Here is a 20,088-nt window from a genome sequence, read left to right on the forward strand (position 1 = left end):
CAACCACCACTGGGTGACCAGGGGGACAGTGACGTCGCCAGCTCCCTGGGCGTGGCTCCAGAATCGGGGTCTAGAGCGGACACTGGCCCCCCCGCCGCCCGTACCCTACCTTCCGGGTAAGGTGGGAGAAGGTGCGGTCGGAGTGCTGGAATGCGGGCACGCAGCTACCCAGATGGGGACCCCCATCACAACAGTGGCCGCCGTGACGTCGGTCCCTGGAAGCCGCTCTGGAGCCATGTCCTCTGCAGAGCGCCACTGTCCTGAGGGGCAGGAGGGGGTCTGTGCGCTCAGGCGGCAGGAGCCCTCTGCGGGACAGGTGCACTGGAATTCAAGAGGTGAGTGAGCGAGGGGGCATGCCGGGGCCGAGGCTGGCAGCCTCACTGCCTTCTGCACCGTCAGGAAGCTGGAGAATAAGGGTCCCCGTGCGGCTGCGGGCTCCCTCATCTGGGGGTTAGTGCAGGGTGGCCCATGCGTTGCAGATGGGTTCCGGAGAGGGTTTGCACCTGCCAGCGCAGTGGCCAAGAGCACACTGCTGGCAACCACCAGGACCCCGGGGAGCTGCTCTAACCCCAAGTTCACACTGTTCCCTGCTAGCTACCACGAATGAGCTCCTCTACAGGGTCAGCTATGATCAAAGGGGGCAGCTGAGTGGTGATGCTCTTGCAGACATGGAAACTGCAGTGCACACTTTCCTTTAGTGAGGATCCAGCTCAGGTTACACTTTCAGACTGGCTGAACCATGTCCGAAGGACTAGCAGCCGGAAACACAGCTCGCCCCCAAGCCCCAGGGCCACCTGACCTACCAGCAGCTTCCCGGAGATGTTCCACCGCAGCGGGCAGACACCCACCTGGAGAAGCCAACAGAAGTCACTGCTCACGTTCCCAGCTGCAGACATCCTTTGGCAACAGGGGCCCGGGCCACTGCTGCCCTGGAAGCTCGCGATTGTCACAGAAGGTCCCTGGGAGTTTCTGGATATGAAGGAAAAAGGCAGAGACAGGAAGGCTGGCCGTGCTTCGCTCGCTCACATGGCCCGTGTGGCCTGCATCTGCTCGTCGGCGGTCCGGGTGACAGCGGGGTGCCTGCAGGTAGAGCTGACCCCGCCAGGGCTGTGCCAGAGTTCCGGGGATGACTGTCATGGAGCAGGAGTGTATTTAAAGCCATTCACTAACGTCTGTCCCCAGCTGGGACCCTGCTTCCGATGGCTCCCCCAAAGGGCGGGTCACTGTCCTAACAGGCTCCGCGGTCTGGGGGAGGCAGCCCAGGCTTGGGTCACAGGTAGCTGACCCCCAAGGCAGAGCCAGGCCTCGGCGGGATTCACCTGTGACTCGGGGCTGCAGCTGAACGCCTGGTGGCTCCTGGGCAGGGCGGTTGCTCACCGAGTCTGGTGCCCTCCACGGTTCTAGGAAGGGGGTGCAAGGGGCATGACGACAGCCAGCAAGATGAGGACCTCTTAGAGGGTCCATTTCGTGTCCCATGCTAGAGGACCCCATTTACCTCAACCCAGGGGCCCTACAGGAGGGATGTGCTGAGGCCACTCAGGCCAGGGCTCTCAGACAGGGACGCCGTTCCCCTGCTCTGCTACAGGGCTGGATCCTTGTCCTCGGGCCTGCGAAGATGAGCCGCTCTGGCCCAGGCTGTCCTAATGTGCTGGGCAGGAAGCATCTGGGCTCAGGACACCCGGCTTCTAGCCATGGTCATGCGGCAAGGGGCACAGACTTCAGATCGCAGTACAAATGCCACAGGTCCCATGATCCCCCTTGCTGCCCTGCCAGCTGCCGGGGCCACACCTCCCTAGGGTCTGCCCCTGGCCCTCCCTGTCTGCACGGGGTCACCTGATCTCTCCATGCAGGAGCTCTCCCACCGGCCATGCCAGCCGTCCTCCCACAACACAGTCCTAGTGCGCTCGTCCTGGCTGCCTGCTCCCTGCCCATTCGTTCCCTTAGGTTCCTTTAGCTGTTAATGCAGCGATGTTCCTTCAAACCCCGCAGGTGCCCTCTGAGCTCACACAGCCTCCCGAGGACAGACAGGGAGCACCACCCCAAAGTCCTGCTCTGCTCACACCTGTTTCCAGAGCTTTCCTGGAGCAAGGCCTCTGGACCCCCACCCTGCTGGGGGCTTCTACTCGTACCCTGGGGACACCGGCCACTCCTGAGAGGGCCTTCAAGAGCATCAGGGCTGCTTCTGTTAACCGGCACCCAGTTCTCCTTCATCTGGACCCCAGAAGGAAGAGGCCCAGAGGACACAGAAGGCTGCCTGTGTCACCGGAACAGAGTGGCTTGACCCAGCAGCGCTGCCAGCAGGGGTGGCTACTATCTGTCCCTACAATTAACCCACTTTCTCCAAACAGGCCACATTCCTTCCCGTGTCTGCCATTCCCTGTTAGTGGGGATGACGCCTTCCTTGGCTCCAGCTAACGGCCCAGTCCCCAGCCCCAGGTCTTCCTGACTCCGCAGACACAGCTGACGCCTCCACGCATCCCTGTGGAGTCTGGAGGGTCCCATGTCGCCTTATCTGCTGTTCGGATTACACTTCCCTCCTGCACTGGATTTAGGGTCCCCCGGGGAGGATGGGATCTTACTAGTCTCTGAAACCCAAACTCTGCCTTGTAAGCTGGGGACTTCAACGATGGGGAGTTTTATGGGGAAGAAGAAGGAGGAATCATGCAAATAAGTGGAGGGCAGGTGCGTTGAGGTACACGGGGAGGGCTGGGGGCACAGCGGTTCCGGTGGCCTGGCAGGTGGGCCACACGGGCAGCTCGCCTCAGCGAACATGGTGGAAATGCGCTAGTCACCAGGAAGGACAAAGAAACGTCTGCATCCAGGCACCCTGTGTTTGCCATCGGAAAGATCAAGTTTGTTCTCTGTATGCATCAACGTTTAATTTTCATTGGGGTGAGTAAAACCATAGATTACAGGGCCAGTGTGAGGCAGAATCCCAAAGCAGGCCATGTGTTTTTAGAAGCATGCCGACTTCCAAGTTCTGATGGCCCAGTGCTACGTTCTTATGGTGGCAGAACGACCACAATAAAAACATGAAGCCGACCGTCTTTCTCATTCTGAAACGTTCACTTTATCCATGCTCGGTACCTCTGTGCTGTTGTGAAACAGACCTTGAGGGTTTTTCACCCTAAACCCCGTGCCCACTGAACACCGGGTCCTCGCTCCCCGCCCCCAGCCCCTGGCACCCACCACCCATCCTTCTCCAGGAACCCGGCTGCTCTAGGGGCCTTGTGCACGTGGAATCCTGCAATACCCATCCTCTGGGACTGGCTTATTCCACGTAGTATTCCGTGCTCAGGGTTCGTCTGATGCTACCGTACCGCACGCGCAAGAAGACCAGTCCCCCACTCTTCCTTCCCTGGCGATAGGTATTCTGAGCTCTCTGCAACCCCACATCCTCACCCCAGACAGCACACCCGACCTGACGCCATCCCGGGCAGGTCTTTGCATGCCCCTGTGCAGTGCAGAGGAGCAGGGCTCTGTCGGGGCTCGCGGACATACCTGTCGGCATAGTCTCCCCAATCTGAAGCAGCCTGCATCCTCCCGCTGACAGCACTTAGCACTGTTCTGCTGGTTGTTCTCAAAATATTCTGGAAGGGGGACAAACAGCAGTCATTTAAGAGCTGCTTACAAAACCCCAGCTATACTATTTCTGTCCTAGGATAGCAGCTGGCCCTGCTGAGCTGCAGGGAACAAAGCAGGCTAGCCCCCGTCCTCCCAGAGCCCATGTTCTTGGGGTCGTGGGGGGCCGGCCGGAGAGCGGGAGCTGTGGATGCCAGGAGAGTAGGGGGGTGACGGGGGAGGCAGGGAGGTCAGATGGGGTCTTCGAACCTGGGACTTTACATGTCCTTCTGAATGAGACACGGGTGTGGGCACCAGAGTGGCATTATCTGACCCATGTTTTGGAAGCCCCGACCTGGCCACTGTTGAAAAAGGCTGAGGGAGGTGAGAATCCCAAGGGAGATGTTCGGAGCTGGCTCTCCATTCAGACACTGCATCGGCCCTAGAGACAGCCAGCGCCGATAACGGTAGGACAGCAGCACTGGGTCTCCTGATGGAGTCCTTACCAGACACAGGGCACCGTAGGCCATTTGTGTCAAACTAACCAGCACAGACCTCCCTTGACTGACACCGGGGCTGTGTCCAGACGAACCGCCATGGCTAAAAGTAATGTGGACTGGAAAATGCACTGAACACAGCAGCCTCCCGAACACTGAGCTTAGCCTAGCCTGCGATATGCGCGCTCAGAACACTTCATGAGCCGACACCTGGCAAAAGCCTTGGCTACAAAGCTGATTGTATAATAAAGCGCCGACCGTCTGCGGTGAGTGACTGGATGCGGTACTGAGGGTGAGAAACAGAGAGGCCGTGTGGGCGCAGGAGGGCGGTCGGGGCATCGGCTGTCCACCCTTGGGACTGTGCACCTGCCGGGTAGCGTGCTGCCCACCAGCATCCCGGGAGAGGACGGGTCGCACGTCACCAGCCCAGGAAGAGACGCCGTTCAGAATTCCAAGTATGCAAACAGCCACCCAAACAGTCAATGTGACAAAACAAAGGAACAGCAGAGAAGCAGCTGGGGAGGCCGCCAGACCGGTGGGGCTGGCCAGAGAGACGGTGCCACACTGGGAAGGTCGATGGACCACCCGACTCCCGTGACCCCAAGGACCCCCCACATCAAGTCACGGCCCCCCCAAGGCTGTGGGGGGCAAGATTGACTACCATTCAAATGTAACAAAAGCCCCAAATATTTTACTTGGCATTAATGAAAGCATAATTCCAATCAGGAGCCCCAAGCTTTACCAGGAAGCAATTTTTAGGAGAACACCCTAAGAAGAGAAGCGGTAAGTTTGCCCTTGCTGTTCTGTCCTGAAGACAAGAAGACTGAGAGTGTCTGTCTTCCCTCCTGAAAGACCCAGGGTTTGCCACAAGTCAGGGTGGGTGAGGACCCAGCTCAGCTACCCAGTGTGTCTGGTCTTGTCCTTCTGAACTCAAGATGCATTTACCCAAAATCACCCCCAACCTGCCACGTGAACTACAGAAATGGGTTTTATAACCTTCACTGCCCGCAACATTCACTTGCGGTAAGAAGTGTAATGACTCAGTTGCGTTTGTTCTAGAAAACCATATTTGCTCATCAACTTTTTATGTAACATTGAACCTACGAACTATGATATTTTATGGGTCTCAGACCCAATTCCAGAGTGGGGGTGGGGGTCCCCCAAAACAGCAAGGGAGTTTCAGACACTAGCAAGAATTCAAATCACTCTGGCCCCTTCTACCCAAGACAGCATCACACCCCACAGGTAATGGGTTTGGTTCCCCCACGCTGTCCCCCACACACTGAGGTGCTAGCTGGGAGCCCCAGGCTGGCCTCTCTGCTTCTGATCTGCCACTACCAATGGCAGGTTCCAACACTCTCCTCCCTAGGTTCTTTTCATTCCCTAGAGGGGCTCACAGAACTCAGGGAAACCCATAGTCATGTTTACCAGTAAAGGATACAATAGAGGATGGGACTGTACAGCCAGATGGGAGAAGCAGGGGGTGTGGCGCTCCCATGCCCCACGACCGGGGTCCACTGTCCCCAATCTCCACGTGCTCACCAACCCAGAAGCTCCGTGATCCCATCCTCTTGGGTTTTTAGGGAGGGGGCTGGTTAGAGGTGGGACTAAGAGTTTCAAGCCAAGAATCATAGGGCTGTTTCCCCCGGCAGCCAGCTCCCCCAGCCCTGGGAAGGGGTCTGAAGGTCTCCTTTAACATAACACAACACACCCTCTGGCCCTTAGCTATGGGTGAGTCCAGGGGTCTGGGGAGCTGGGAGCCATGGACAAAGACTGCACGAATGACCAAAGCTGTGTTTCTTCCAAATCCTGATATGGCATGTGACTGTTACCTGATCGGGGTGTAAACAAGTCCTCGCCATAACCTCTTGAAGTCAGGCCTGTCTGTTCTTCCCAGGGAGCACAGCATTTTACAGACCAATGGAGTCTCGGGTTTGCAAAGCCGGGCCAAAGAACGCTTCACCATCAAACCCACCCCCGGGCTGCAGCCCCTTGGCCCTCCCCTGAGGCCGGGTGGCTGGGGCTCCAGGGAACAGGGTGCTGGGGGCTCGGGTGGGGCGCAGGTGGGCTCAAGGTCAACAGGAACCACGGAAACCCCAACAGCACAGGCAGGAGGCCCTAGGCCCTGGGGACCCAAGGCTGAATACATATCCTCCATCTGTGCAGAAGGCAGAGCCCCCTCCCCCCGGGGGCTGGCTGCACACGGGTTTCACAGAAGCAGGTACAGGGGGGGGGTGGGGAGCCCGCTGCTGGACCAGGACAAGCCCATGGCAGCAGGGTCCCCTGGTGTCCCGGAGAGCTCCCTGACCTCAAACCTCTAACGAGCCCCGCTCCCAGAACATGACCAGTGTGCCTTGGCCGACACCCTTTCCAGTTAGCTTGAAAACCCCCCTTCAAACTTCCTGGTGTGGTGGGTGAGCCTGGGGGAGCTGCCAACAGGAACGGGATGCACTGCGATCAGCTCATCTTCAGACACAAATGCCCTTGTGTGCACAACTGCGGACCCCATGGGGAGCACTGGGAACTCCCACGAGGAGGACTGGGGATCCCCACGAGGAGGACAGGAATCTGAGCTGCAGGGTGGTGTTTGCCAGGGGGCGGGGTGGGGGTGAGGAGGTTCCAGGAGCTCCCGCGAGCCTAGCCTGCTCCCTCGGGTCAGGACAAGAAACGCTGTGTCTGGGCTGACTGCACCACCCTCTGGAAGTCAGAGCTCATCCTCAGCAGGACAGTGTCCTGCTGTCACTCACGTCACTCTCTGGGCCACCGCGCATGGTTCACCTGCCACGGCTGGCTCAGACGCTGCCTTGCTTCTCACACCCGGAGACGGCCTGTCCCGCCTCCACCCCCCCACCTCCGCCGGCCCTCCCGATGGCCACGCACGGCTGCACTTTGCTCCTCCGTCTGGCTAGTCCAGCCTGAGTAACCGGTCTTCTGGAAGCAAAGCCCGAGCGCCCCAGATGCAGCGGCGGCTGTCTCAGGAATACCTTGTCCCGTGACACCAGCGGGGGTGGGTGCTCCAGTCCCGCATCTTCTCTCCCACTTGTCCTCGCACCCAGAGGACCGCTGGCCTTCTCAGTGCTCCTGAAAGGCGTGGGATTAGCGTGGGCCCCTAGGGAAAAGGGAAAGACTAGGTCTGAAGCCTGCAACGTGCAGCCAGGAGAGGGCGGCCGTGGCACGCCGTGAGAAGTCCCACCCGGGTTGACGCCACCTGCTTTCCGGTGGGTCACAGAGCCGGGTGCCCGTGGGACCTGCTTCTGAGTGGAAGCCATGTCTGCATTCGGTGCCTTTTCTGTTTCTAACTCACTGATAACAGTGTCTCGGATAAGCCAGCGCCGGGCACTGTCGGGGAGCTCCCGGGCCAGAGCCCAAGCTCATCTCCTGACCCGGAGGGCCATCCTTCTCTCCTCCAGCACTCAAGCCTTCCCCATCAGAGAGATGGGCACAAAACGGGGAAACCACAGTCCCAAAGACCAGGTGGGGATTTGCGGGGCCAACATGAAGGCCAATAGGACCCGCGAAGTTTAAAAGCCAGGATGCTTCCACACAAGGCCTCTGGATACACACTGCCCAGCTCCTGGGGCCAGCCAGGCCAGCATCCACCTGCCTCGCCTTCTGGACAAGAAGGGACGAGCAGTAGGAAGAAGGCCCCCACCGCAGACAGAACTGTTGAGGTCAAGTCAGCAAGCCAGGGCGTCATATATCACCTACCCGTGCTGCCAGGCTCCCCCAGAAAAGCTGTCGTAACAGTTAGTCTGGAATTTCCGGGTCAGCATCAGTGAGGTGATCTGTCCCGTGGCCCCCTGCCCCCAAAGGAAGATGAGGTGCTCCACCCAGTGAGAACCCGTGCCCTTCCCCTTGGGATGATGACCTTGCCTGGAACAATCCTTTCTTGTCTTTGCTAGTAATTTCCTTGTCTCACCTTCCTCCCTATGAAAATCTCCCATTTTGCACTGTTCCTGAGGGCGTATGTCTACATGCCTATGGGATGCCGCCAGCACCATGAATTACTTAACAAAGCCAATGAGATCTTCACACTTACTCCGTGGAATTTCTTTTTCAAGTCATCCCTATGCCCAACACGGGGCTCAAACTCACGACCCTGAGATCAAGAGTCTCACGCTTCACCACCAGTCAGCCAGGCATACCGGAATTTTGATTTCTAACCCAAGAATTGCAGATGGGTTTAAATCACCGAAGTGGATGGCAGCTTCAAGGGTGTCTGCGAGGCCATTTTCTCTAGTCCTGCAGAGGTCTGAAAATGTCCACAATTCAAAAGCTACAGGAAGCATTTCCACAGAGCCTTGGCTCCGCGCACACAGCCTGGGGGCACGAAGCAGAGAGCCGGCCCTGCACATGCAGACATGCAGCCCCCAGAGCAGGTCCCCAGAGCAGGGCCGGAAACGTCAGGTGGAAAGGAGGGGGTGCTCTGGGTTGGCTCCCCTCCCCTCCAATATCCAGGCCCTGGCTTCCATCAGCCGCATCACCACCCCTTGTCACCAGAGCTGGTGTCCCCAGTGCCATCCCCAGCACCACTCAGGCAGCATCCCCGGCCTTCAACCTCCCAGTCTCCCAGGACAACACGCAGACCGACTGAAACACTTTGAGTCAACACCACTATTTACTATCAGGACTCCTGTGGGTTCGTATCTCATGCTAATAAAAGCCGTCCTGCGGCTTCTTTAAAAACGAGCTGAGTAAATAAATAAATAAATAAATAAAAACAAGCTGAGTGTCTGAGCTGCCTCCCACAGAGCCAGACACCGCCCTCGGCATGGACTAACATGTGCCCGACACTATCTGCTGGTGAGCTAGGATAATAAAGTCACCTCTGTTTCTCCGAAACCAAGCGATTCCCAGAGCCACTGTGGTCAGGTTACGGGAAGGAAAACCCAGCCTCCTCACACGAGCACAAGTGCTCCACACAGGAACAATCATGGGAAAGCATCTTGAAGATACAGGGTCACAAAATGACACAAACACAAATCTGAAGGAGAAATGAGCTCACGAGGGAAATCCACTCTCCACGATTATCACGTAAGAGTCACGAGGGTTAGTTTCGCGCTGGGTTCCGTCCCCATGCCCGAGCCCCGATCCCACCAGCACACACACCACGCACACCTGCCTTGCTGGTATTTTAAAGCTCCTCATGTCTGTCAAGGGCATGGCCCGAGTGCAGAACTCAAATATTCCATCAACCTGAAGTAACACTGGAAATTAAGTTTCAAGCAACCACTTAAGACTTTTATTTTAAAAGATGAATGATGGAAGTGTCGTCTTGTGTTGGTGCGGGAAAACCCAGCACTGTGGCTGTGAAGCATCCCCCGTCCCATCACCTGGGCGCCCCCATCACGTAGCTCCATGGGGGTCCCACCCCTAGACTCAATGGTTCTCAAAGTACAGCCCTGGACCAGCAGCAGCCTCCCCTCAGACCCCAAAGGCAGAATGTCTGAGGCAGGCCCTGTAGCCTGGTTTCAGCAAGCCCCCCTGTGAGTCTGATGCCCTCTGGAGTCTGGAGATCCCAGGAGAGGTGAGTAAGGGTCCAGAGAAGGGTTCCGGAGCCCAGATGTCACTGATTGGCAAGCTCAGGGCGAGCAGCTGGTGTCTTCTATTCTCGTTTATTCTGTACTTTCTCACCAGCAACCAGGCTAGGACGGCCCCTCCCTGCAGGTGCGGGCAGGGATGGACCCGGGGCTGTGGGCTTCGCCAGGGCCCCCGCACAGGGAGCTCCAGCGAGCGGCTCTGGTGCCAGCACCCCTTCCCAGTCCCTTACCGACTGGCGCTCCATCGGATGGATGAAGGCCCGCGGGCTCCGCGGCTCTCGGGGGCATGGCGCAGGGGGAGGACCAGAAGTAGGCAGCCCAGACGTACCTAACAGGGTGGGAGCAGAGGAGAGTGTTGCATGACATAGCAGTCTTCTTCACAGCCAGCCTGTGCCCCCTCTTCCATCCACGTCCGCAGCTTGTGCCTAAACTAAAGAGGGATGCAGTTGGCCACGCACTGATGGAAAGTTGTTCGTGGTTAGTCAACAGTGTTTTCCAAGTGTGGGGCCTGGCCTCAAACTGTGACTTGAAACAGATTTCTCATCTTGCTTTAAAAGAGCCTCCCTCCCTCCGTCCCTGCTCCCTCCAGCTTCAGCACTGGGAAGCAGAGAACAGAGCAGGGCAGGCCCACAGCCCCCTGCCCACCACACCTCCCCTGTGTCCCCTTCCTTCACCTCTGTGTGGACCAGACTCACCTCAGAACAGAAGGGCCCAGACCAGCGGGGATGAGACCGTGGACTGCATGACAGTGGCCAAACGCACCAGCATGACCCTGCCGTGTGATCCCCACCGTGGACCAGGTAGGGAGAGCACAGGTACGTTTCCAGATGAGATTAGGGCGACCGCGGGAGACAGGCAGCTGCGCTCAACTGCATCGGTGGTACCTCCAGAGCCAACGATTCACTGCGCCCTCCCACATTCCCCCAAGGACAGAGGGGACACCTGCGGAGCTCCAGACCGCTGGCCAGTGGCCCCAAGTACGGCCCCTAATAAGCCGGTGCACAGACTGGGAGGCCCAGCCTGGGGGGCCGGGGTAAGGGAGGCACTGGTCACTCCTCTACATGCTGTGGCTTCTTGGGGCCAGGGACACCTGCGCCTGCGTCCATGGGGCCCCTCACCACCCAGAAAGATTGATGTGCCGTGATCAAATAGTCCTGAACCAAGGTGTGGGGACTGAGGTCTTGACCAGACATGGGGTGCCATTCGGGATGCCACCCAGCACCGCCCCCCACCCCAGGGCTACATGCATCTCTGCACTGCAGGTGTGAATTCCGGTCCCCAAGGCTGGGCTCAGCTCCCCGTGAGAACACGTGCACACTTTGCAGCGAGCGGTTTCTGACCTCTGCGCGCCTGCGAAGCTGGGAGAGTAAATGCTTTCATTTAAGCAGGGACTTCTGAGAAGGGAAGACTGTGTTGACCCCAGCAGCTTCCTGATGCAATGACCAGGCAGCTGCCGCCAGATGGCAGACGAGGACCCTTTATGGTGGGTGGTGGGGGGCGTGGGGAGGCAGTGGTGACCACGGAGTTCTGACAAATGGGGACGTCCCTCAGAGGCTGAGGGCCTCTGAGGGCCTCGGTTCAGCGGCTGAGTGAGGCATCCCCAGGGCCTCCTTCGCACCCCTGACCACACCTGTCTCCCACAGGCCAGGGACATGAGAAAAGGAGAAAGGAGAAAAGAGACCATTTGGAACCGCGCACATCCTACTGCAAACCTGGAGGGACACCTGAGAGGACCAGGGGCAGATCAGACAGGGAAGGCCCCGGGGAACCTCCAGGACTGCAGGCACCTGCCTCCCACCTGGGGCACTGCCAGGGCCGCCTGACCACACCTGACACAGCCGGCCCCTCTGAAGGTGAACCGCACAAAGAAGGGATTGTGCCCTGAGAGTTCAAAGACCTTTTCTAATACAAAATGGGAGGGGGGTGTTGTAAGGAAAAAGTATAAACAAGAGAGACTCTCCCTGGCCATGGAGGGTGGCTCTGGGTGCTTTCCCTGAGGACACGTGTGCGTGAACCTCCCCTTGGTGGGACGGCACCACTCACCCATCCGGGGACAGGCGTCTGGGGTGTTGGGGAGTGCAGATGGCGGTGGCCACCTCGAAGGAGCTGGGCAGGGCCAGCTGAGCCCAGGATCCTGCCGGGACTCTGACCCCCCCAGCCTGCCTGACCTTTCTCCTTCCCCCCGCCCCAGGGCGAGCATGGGAGAGGCACAGGGCACTGGAGTGACTCAGCCCCCAGGACCTCCTCCTCAGAGGCCAGAGCCTCACAGAAGGCAGTACAGGGGAGGCGGGGGGCACTTCTGCAAATCAGTTCAAGGAGGGAGACCTAGACATACCCGAAGCTGTGTCCACCCTCCAACATGATCAGACGCACCAGGGGGGAGAGCAGGGACCCCCCTCCAGGTGAACAGACTGACGGGGCAGGGGAGAGCAGGGACCCCCCCTCCATGTGAACAGAGGGACCAGTGGGAGAGCACCCCCAAAGAAGCGCTATTTACAGGCTTTGCCTTTTGTTCTTGTCCGTGTTTGTTCCTTCAGTAGCCTGGCTATAGGTCTGTGCTCTGGTGATGCTCATTGCTAGGGTCCTTCAACAGAACCAACCCCCCCCCACCCCCACCACCCGGGTAAGAGTCACACATCACAGACTCTTCAGAAGCCATGAAGTCTGGCGCATCTGGATGGTTTCCAGGGAAGGGACTGTGCCCGTGACCCCTGTGGCTACAAGACCACAGTGGGTCCTGTGCAGAACTTGGACTGGGAAGGGTCCGAAGTCACACACATACACATGCCACGGTTTCACACAAACACTCACAGAACACAAGCACACACAGACACATGAGCAGAGACACACATGCAGGCACACACACAATCACACACTTGCACATTCAGAGACTCACATGGCACATACGACAGATACACAGAAGCCCTCTCTCTTTCTCACACAAACACGCACACACACACAGGGGTAAGCACACACACGCGCACATACACACACACGCAGGGGCAAGCACACACACACACACACACACACACACACATTAAGCCCAACTCCGTGGAATATTCCTTTTGAAAGAAAAAGTCCCGAGTACACGCTCTAAAATACAGGTTCTCAAAGTCCCTGCGACCAGCGCCGCTCACCTCTGCGGGTCATCAGAAATGCCTTTCGGGGATTCCTGGGCCCTCAGGACCGAGGTCCTTCCTGGTGTCACTGGGTCATGGCCCTGGCCACAGCAGTCAGCTGGCCGGCATCCACCTGTGTCCCCTGGAAGACAGTGCGGGGTGGGGGGTGGCTTATGCTTGTACCCGACACTAGTCACACACGGGGAAGCAGAAACCTTGCCAATAATCTGCTCCCCATCTGAAAAGCTTGATTCCCTACAACTCTCACGGAAAGTTTCTCTTAAGTGCAGGGGTCTCTGCGCATCGGTCTGAAATGGGCCAGCTCTCCAGGGGAAGAGGGCATCTGGCAGCGGAGAGAGTTAGAGAAGCCCCAGCACCCACGATGGACACCACGACAGGGAGAAGGACTGATGGGGGACTGCGGCCCCTCAGTGAGGCCTTGTCCCTGCTCCCACCTGCACGCCGCCACTGCACCACCGTTCCCAGGGCTGGCCTGAAGCCTACAGGGATAAAAGTCTCTTTTTTGACTAGTTGTCAGTTCCCTTAATTCTTCATGTCGACATTCTAATTGAATAGAGATTTTACGAAAGTTGGGTTTTTTTCGTTTTGCCTAGAAATCGAGACCACTTTTCTGCCTCCCCCCAGAAGTGTTTAGGGATGCACAAGGCTCTAGAGAAGACAGCGGTGCCCCGTGGAGGCATGTTTTGTGCAGAAGCTGGTTTCCCAGGTCGGGAGGCTGGAGGGTCCCAGGAGGAAGACGAGGGAGCCTGCTGGTTTCCCAGCAGATTTCTTGGAATCCTGTGATTTCTAGAGTGTTGCTGGGGCCCTGCAGACGAGCAGGTGAGTAAACAGGGCCCAGAGCCCCTGATGGGCTCAGGCCTGTGCTGTTGGCTCAGAACTCTTGCGGGGGGCCTGTGCACCCGCCCCCTTGGACTCCGGGATACCTCTTGGCACCTCCATCCCCCTTGCCCCTTCTCTAAGGGACAAAGGCTTTCACAGGAGCTATGCAAACAAGAAGGATCCCTGTGATTTTAAGATAAATACAGACCCACCACCGAGTTGGCAAAGAGGCCCCTCTCCAAAGCCCTGCCGCGGCCTCTGCCCTGTTATCACTTTCCCATGGGATCTGAAGACCCACTTCAGAGCCACCACGCCCCAGGCTGGCATTAGCACCAGCAGTGGGGACGAGGCACTCCAGGCCACGGGGATAACCCAATATGCAGCGACCCTCGGAGAGAAGAAATGTCCCAGTGCCGTCCCACACATTGGCCGCAGCCGCAGCCGCCTGGCGCTCCGAGTTCCATTAAAATAAGTAAGATTTCGTGTGTCCATCACCTTGGCCCCGTTTCAGCATGGGACACAGAATGTTCCAGGTGCCGGGAGCCACTGGGGCAGGCCACCCCGGGAACAGGAAGCTGCGGACACAGGGACGCGCGGAGGTGAGGTTGGCCCGCTGTGCGGCAGATGGGACAACGTCCCATCTGCTCTCTGGCCAGAAGCTCTGGATGTGATCAGTTAGTGGCTTTCTGTACCAAACGGCCACTGAAACTCCGCACGAGGAGCCGCCAAGACTCCAGAAGTCACCCCCAGAAGTCACCTGCTGGTCCAAAAGGCTCCTCCCCACAACTTTCTGCAGCAGGACTGAGCCCCTGGGAGAACCTTCCGGAAGGTGAAGCACCTGATACAGCCATCCAATCCTCGGTGGTTTTTGCTAAGTTTAATGAACAAAAGCCACCTATTTAGAGGTTTTTTTAAACCACAAATTCCGTATTTGGGATTTAGTGCCCAGTGCACGAAGGCAGGGTGGCCCCCACACGGTCTGCCGGCATGTCCCTAAAATCACAGTACCAACCAGCTCTGGGACACTGTTCCTCACGGGTAAAGGCCTTTCTGGGCTCTCGGTGCAGATCCGGCTTGGGCTGTGACTGCAGGACTCCATCCCCACCTCAGAATGGACCTAGCTGGGTGCACCCCCCCGCCCAGGGCATGCACGCATTCATTGTCCTCTTTACATGACCCAGGCCTCCCCCATCAGCACACCAGCATCACAGCTGGGGGCGAATTCCGTAATTACACTGCAGCAAAGGTGAGGGGAGCTGCTGAGATGCTGGTAGATGTGAACTTACCATCCTTTGAGCTGACCCGGGGAAGGGGCTGCAGCACGGAGAGCAGGGGCAGGGCTCGCAGGAGCACCCTCCAGCCCGGACCCCCGCAGACCGCTCCCATGGGGCCTCCTACTTGAACTGGACAGCAGCAGGTACGCCCAACAATGGGCCCGCAGCAGCAGGACAGCCCTCCCCTGTCCCAGCAGCAGAGGGCCTGGCCAATTGGGCTCGTGCTGGCAGGGGAGCTGGGGGCTCACCCGCCCACTCCCCCCCGCCCCCCCACCCCGCCTCCACCCTCCCCCGACGAAGCCTCACAGGAGCTGTCACACCTGGCGTAAGTCCTATCCAGTGTGACCCTGCAGAGTGTAAGTCTGGCCAGGGAGGTGCCCATACAAAGTGGGTGACAGTGAGGGTGAGGGGGTGCCAGGCGCTCCCAGTAGAGGTCAGGCTCCTAAAGCTAGGGGCGACTGCCCTGCATATTCACACACTGACTGAATCGGATAGGTAGGCGGCACCTGCCCCTCCAGAATCTCTTCTCCCCATGGGCTTCTAAAGGAAACTAAGTATCCAGAAGCCAGGATCTGAACACCCTCCTAAGTGATCCCAAAGGCCTGGGCACTCTGGCCACCTGGGGGGGCTGCCATCCTGATGGCCTGACCTGCTTGCTAGTTGTTCTCCTTCCTTCCTTCTCCCTCTGCTATCCCCTCCTCCCTCTCTCTCCCTCCTCTTCTTTTTGCTCTCTTCCCTCTCCTATCCCCTCCTTCCCACCTCGTCCTTCTCCTAACGCACTCCTCCCTCCCTCCTCCCTCCCTCCACTCCCTCCTCTCCCCTTCCCTCTTCTACCCCCTTCCTCCTCCATTCCCTCCCTCCCTCCTCTTCTTCCTCCCGGCTTCCCCTCTCAATCTCTTCTCTCCCCCTTCCCTCCTCTTCCCTTCCCACCCCCTCCCTCCCTCCTCCTACTTCCCCCTCCCCCCCCACCTCCTCCTTCTCTCCCCCCGCTTCCCTTCCCCCCACCCCCTTTTCCCTCTCCTTCTCTGCAAAGTCACAGGGACACTGACAGGACACAGATCATCACAGAAGTCATTACTCAGCACTGAAGACTTCAGTGATCAGTGATTTTTCTCTTACAAAATACATTATGAGCAAGAAGATAACATAACCTGTTTTGCATTTATCTTGTTCCAAGACAGTAATTAAGAAAAGCACAAGACGGTTTGGGGGAATTTCTTGGGGTCCACAATACACATTGTTACATGTGGGCAGGGTAGGGCTGCTGGTGGCACCTGGCCCTGCGTGGGCCTCTCACACTGGTCTCTTTCTTCCTTTGACCTTCTATCTGGAAAGCTTCTCCCTGAAATCTACACTAATCAAAACTATTGATACAGATAACTGATAAATTGTAAAATAGAAATAAGATCATCTTTGGAAACTTTGCTATATCTGACCACCCAGGTCACATGTGTGTGCGTGCGTGTGCGCTCCTCGAGGAGGGTTCAGGACAGGCCCTCACCCCTGGTCCCTGCTTCCTCTGGGCAGGGGCCCCTCTAAGGTTCTAGAAGTCCCTGCACAGCTCAGTGGGAACCACCAGTGACTCACCAGGTTACTTCAGACATGTACACTATGAAGGGAGGTCCTTGTGTTGCTAGGGGCAGATGAACCACCAAACACCCCAAAACCACCCTGAGCAGGACCTCTCGATGGGACAAGCCTCACACTCCAGCCCCTGCCCCAAGAACTCAGCTGCCAGGGGGTGAAGGTGAGCAGGGGCAAGGCCCCCCACCTCCTTAGAGGTTTGCCCTGAGGGAGAGGAGGAAGGCAAAGGGACAAAAGCAGGAGGGGTCGCCCTGGCCCCAGTCCTGCTGTCACTCTCCCCTCTCCTCCGGCTCTCTGCAGATGGGACGCCCCCCACCCAGCTAGCCAGACCTGGGGTTTCCCTCCCTAAGGAGGACAGAGGGGCTGCGGTCACCCTCTGCTGGGAGCACATGCCTAGGGTCAGGGCGTGCTGGGGAGTGATGATCAGAGCCTTCTGCGCACCACTGGGCAGACCCACGAGAACCAGTTTGGGGACCAGTCCGGGAGTGGGGGGCACTGGTTTCTCTGCCTGCTCCTCAACTCAGAAAGCGCCTGAGGGCTGCACTTCCTTTAACCCCACAGAGGCAGCCTCTCTGAGACACTACGCCTGGGACAGGGATACAGAACCCAAGTCCCCTGTGCCTCCCAGGGTCTCTGATGGAACCGGAGCTCACTCAGTGGGGTTCAGGGAGGTGGCCCCAACCCCGTGCTCCCAGGGGTCTTCCCTCTGGTAATTACAGATATGCAAAGCCTGCCCCACCCCCCACCACCCGGCTAGCCTGGGCCCCAGTGGCTGTCACACTCTCCTCACCACAGGTTCGGCTACACTGGCTCCGGCTCCTCTGCAGGCCAGGACGCGGTCATTCTGCAAAGCGCTGCTGCCTCGCTGGTGCACGACTCGCACCGCGACCCTCCTGCGATCTCACACGACAGGTGAGAGGTTACTCTTCTACTCAGGAAAGGACACGCGTGAAAACGAAGAGGAAACAGTCTTTGCCGGTGATTATGGACTGCGTTCAGATAATAAATATTATTACTCAGGCCCTTCAAAAAATAATTTATTTTTTGTTACAAAACTGATTATAAGAGTTTCAGAAGATACCTCAGTTTACAAAGACCAAAATGAAACATTCATAAATAATCAGGTTTAAGCCCTGCTGCATATTTTTCCAACCTTTTCCTGTCACTCACACATACATACATACCCCCACACGTATGATTATTCTCCAACTGGAATCCGACCAGACACACCCATAAGTATACATCATAAACCCTGAGTGTCTCTGTAACACTACTTTTACAGCAGAAAATACTGTCACACCACAGAAAATTTAACAAACCCCCTAGGAATTCATATTCAGGATTTCAGGATTTTCAGTACAAGATCACAGGAACAGCTTGATTGTAATTTCTATAAAAATTCCTATAATCAAAAATATTGGGTTGAAGGGCACGCAAGCCTTTCAGGGCTTCCCAACATAGTCAATAATCGACCGGACCCCAGGGTGTCTGTGGGGTTAATGCCCCCCTCATCTCCGGACAGAGACTGCTCGCCTCCTGGCTCAAGGGCGATACCGAGAAGCTAAAAAATGCCAGGGGCTGAGGCTTTCTTTCTGACCCCGCGCTGGACTCCAGAGTCAAGGACACGACTGTGTCTCTTCAAATGCAGCTCTGCCCACTGGACGGGGTATCCACGGATAACATGAGAGCCACTCCGTGTCTCCGCTGCCTGGACAGAGCCACGCTTCCCGCCCAGGAAAATGCAGACTGAGTGGTTCCTCTGCCAGGCCCAGGGGCACCTGCGAGGAGGATGATGAGGCACCGGATGAGAGTCACAAGCTGCGGGGTCGAGGATTCTTAAACATACCTGAGCCCGAGCACCAGGGAAGCCCCACACAGCTGCAGCCAGCAGAGCGTGTCCCCGAAGTGCAGGACGCGGGCGAGAGACCTCGGCACTGGGGGTGTCAGTCTGGAAACACGCTGCCTGTTCAAACCATACGCACGTTCCTCGTGTTCCTCCGCTGAGTCGGCAGAACTCCCCGTGGCGCACTGCTCAGTAAAGCAGCCCGGTGGGTCCCTAAGCCCACGGGAGCCATCCTTGGCCAAGGCTCCGAGAGGCTGAGGCCCAGCCAGTGCGAAGCAGGGAGTGCTGCCAAGAAGCAGGAAGAGCGCCTAGGGACAGCCTAGCCCCCCTAGGGACAGCCTGCAGGGCCACACGCACAGACTCGGGCCATCGCTAAAACCATCACAATCCGGGAGCGCTTAAACCAACACTGTAGAAACCCGAGGGCAGTTACACGTGGTTGCAGCACACTGTAGAAACTGCAGGTGAAGTCGCTTTACCACAGGAGCTACCCAAACATCCTCTTCCCAGACGAAGGAAGCCACGGGTGGACCCCGACTGCCATGCAGGAATCAGGCTCTGGCTGCGCGGTGGCGCCCTGAGTAGAGGGTTACTGACCCCAAGTCAGATGCGCGGGTCCTAGTCCCACCCCACCCCCAGCCGCGTGACCACGGGCAGACCACGCAATCCACTCTGGCAAATAAAGGATCCATGGTGCAGAACCCCACGTGTCTGGGCAGCTCTGACATGGACCGGCCCTGCCCGTGACAACAGACGCCCAAGGGCGGGATGCCCGCAGACGCGCACTCCACGCCAGGGCAGAGACCCGAGGCACGCTGCGCCCGACAGGCGAGGAGATGCGCCGTCTTACCACTAACTTATCCTAGGACCTGTATTTTTTTACTTCATTACATGTTAAACATCATTTAAATATTCAGAAAAAAACAATTTCCTCATCTAGTAACTGACTATGCCCTTTCTTTAACAAAAACAAAAAAAGTTTTATCAACTATTTTCAGACATTGCTTTGTTGAACATCAGGAATTTCTAAGTTTTACCGCTGGCCAGAACTGAAGAGAGGAGAGAGGCTTGAAAAGCAAAATGAGGAGCTGGCTTTAAAGCGTTACGTGACCAAGTATTAGGCACCACGTGAACTCCCACTGATAATATTAGCATCCAGAGAGGCTCTCAAATACTGGCTTTCACCCCAGACTCAGAAAAGGCCGCAGGAGAGTTTTTCACTTGTGCAGATGTCCCCCTTCCTCCTCTACCCCAGGCCATGGCCTCACTGCTCGGCTGTCGCGAAAGTTAAGACACTGCTCACATCCCGTCCACAGGGCAGAGGGAACTCCCCCACCATGGGATGCGATGGGGCAGGCCCTGGCAGATGAGAAAGCAGACCCTGCCGGGCCCAGGCCGGCTCGCCTGTGTAGAGACAACCAGACATGGTCTCAGCCCTGAACACAGGCCCCCGGAGCTCCTCTTTGTCCAAATACCCGTGTGCTTTCCAGACGGCCAAGCGCTGCACATGAAGACGGGATGGTGAGGACTGTCATCGAGGATCCCCGTGGGCCTCAGGGACCCTGGAGGACCAGCAGCTGAGCCCAGGGACTTGACCTTCATGGGCGTGGACCCCAGGCTCCACAAGCTGCAGCCAGACACCCCGCGACACCCCTGTTGCCCTGTGTGACCTCTGCGTGCCCCAGTTATCAGGCTCCAAGGAGCAGAGTCAGAGCTGGGCAGCATCTGGGAGCCCCACATACCTTAAGTTTGGATAAGCACGTGCTTTTGTTCCCATATCCCATGTCTTAATGACAAAACAGACACGAGATCAAAATGTCACATAAAGAA

The 20,088-nt window shown here is 57.5% G+C and overlaps 2 protein-coding genes across 2 annotated transcripts in view; both read right to left on the reverse strand.

Moving 5' to 3' along the window:
- The window catches only part of PKD1L1 (polycystin 1 like 1, transient receptor potential channel interacting), an 80,055-nt gene extending 79,144 nt beyond the window's left edge, over nucleotides 1-911 (reverse strand). The window contains exons 1-2 of the mRNA XM_032304428.1: nucleotides 849-911; nucleotides 110-321 (exon numbers count right to left, since the gene is read on the reverse strand). Of these exons, the coding sequence (XP_032160319.1) occupies nucleotides 110-321; nucleotides 849-896 (260 nt within the window). The 5' untranslated portion in view covers nucleotides 897-911. The remainder of the gene's footprint in view (nucleotides 1-109; nucleotides 322-848) is intronic.
- A 1,868-nt stretch (nucleotides 912-2,779) lies between these two features.
- Nucleotides 2,780-14,943, reverse strand: LOC116568792. The gene is made up of 6 exons (XM_032304429.1): nucleotides 14,844-14,943; nucleotides 12,736-13,060; nucleotides 9,829-9,926; nucleotides 7,043-7,167; nucleotides 3,502-3,590; nucleotides 2,780-3,094 (listed from the first exon to the last, which is right to left on the reverse strand). Exons 1-6 carry the CDS (start codon nucleotides 14,941-14,943, stop codon nucleotides 3,052-3,054), a joined length of 780 nt encoding a protein of 259 aa, XP_032160320.1. The 3' UTR covers nucleotides 2,780-3,051.
- Nucleotides 14,944-20,088: the final 5,145 nt, after the last annotated feature.

The sequence above is a fragment of the Mustela erminea genome, chromosome 11 (assembly GCF_009829155.1).
Source record: "Mustela erminea isolate mMusErm1 chromosome 11, mMusErm1.Pri, whole genome shotgun sequence".
NCBI classification, from domain to species: Eukaryota; Metazoa; Chordata; class Mammalia; order Carnivora; family Mustelidae; genus Mustela; species Mustela erminea.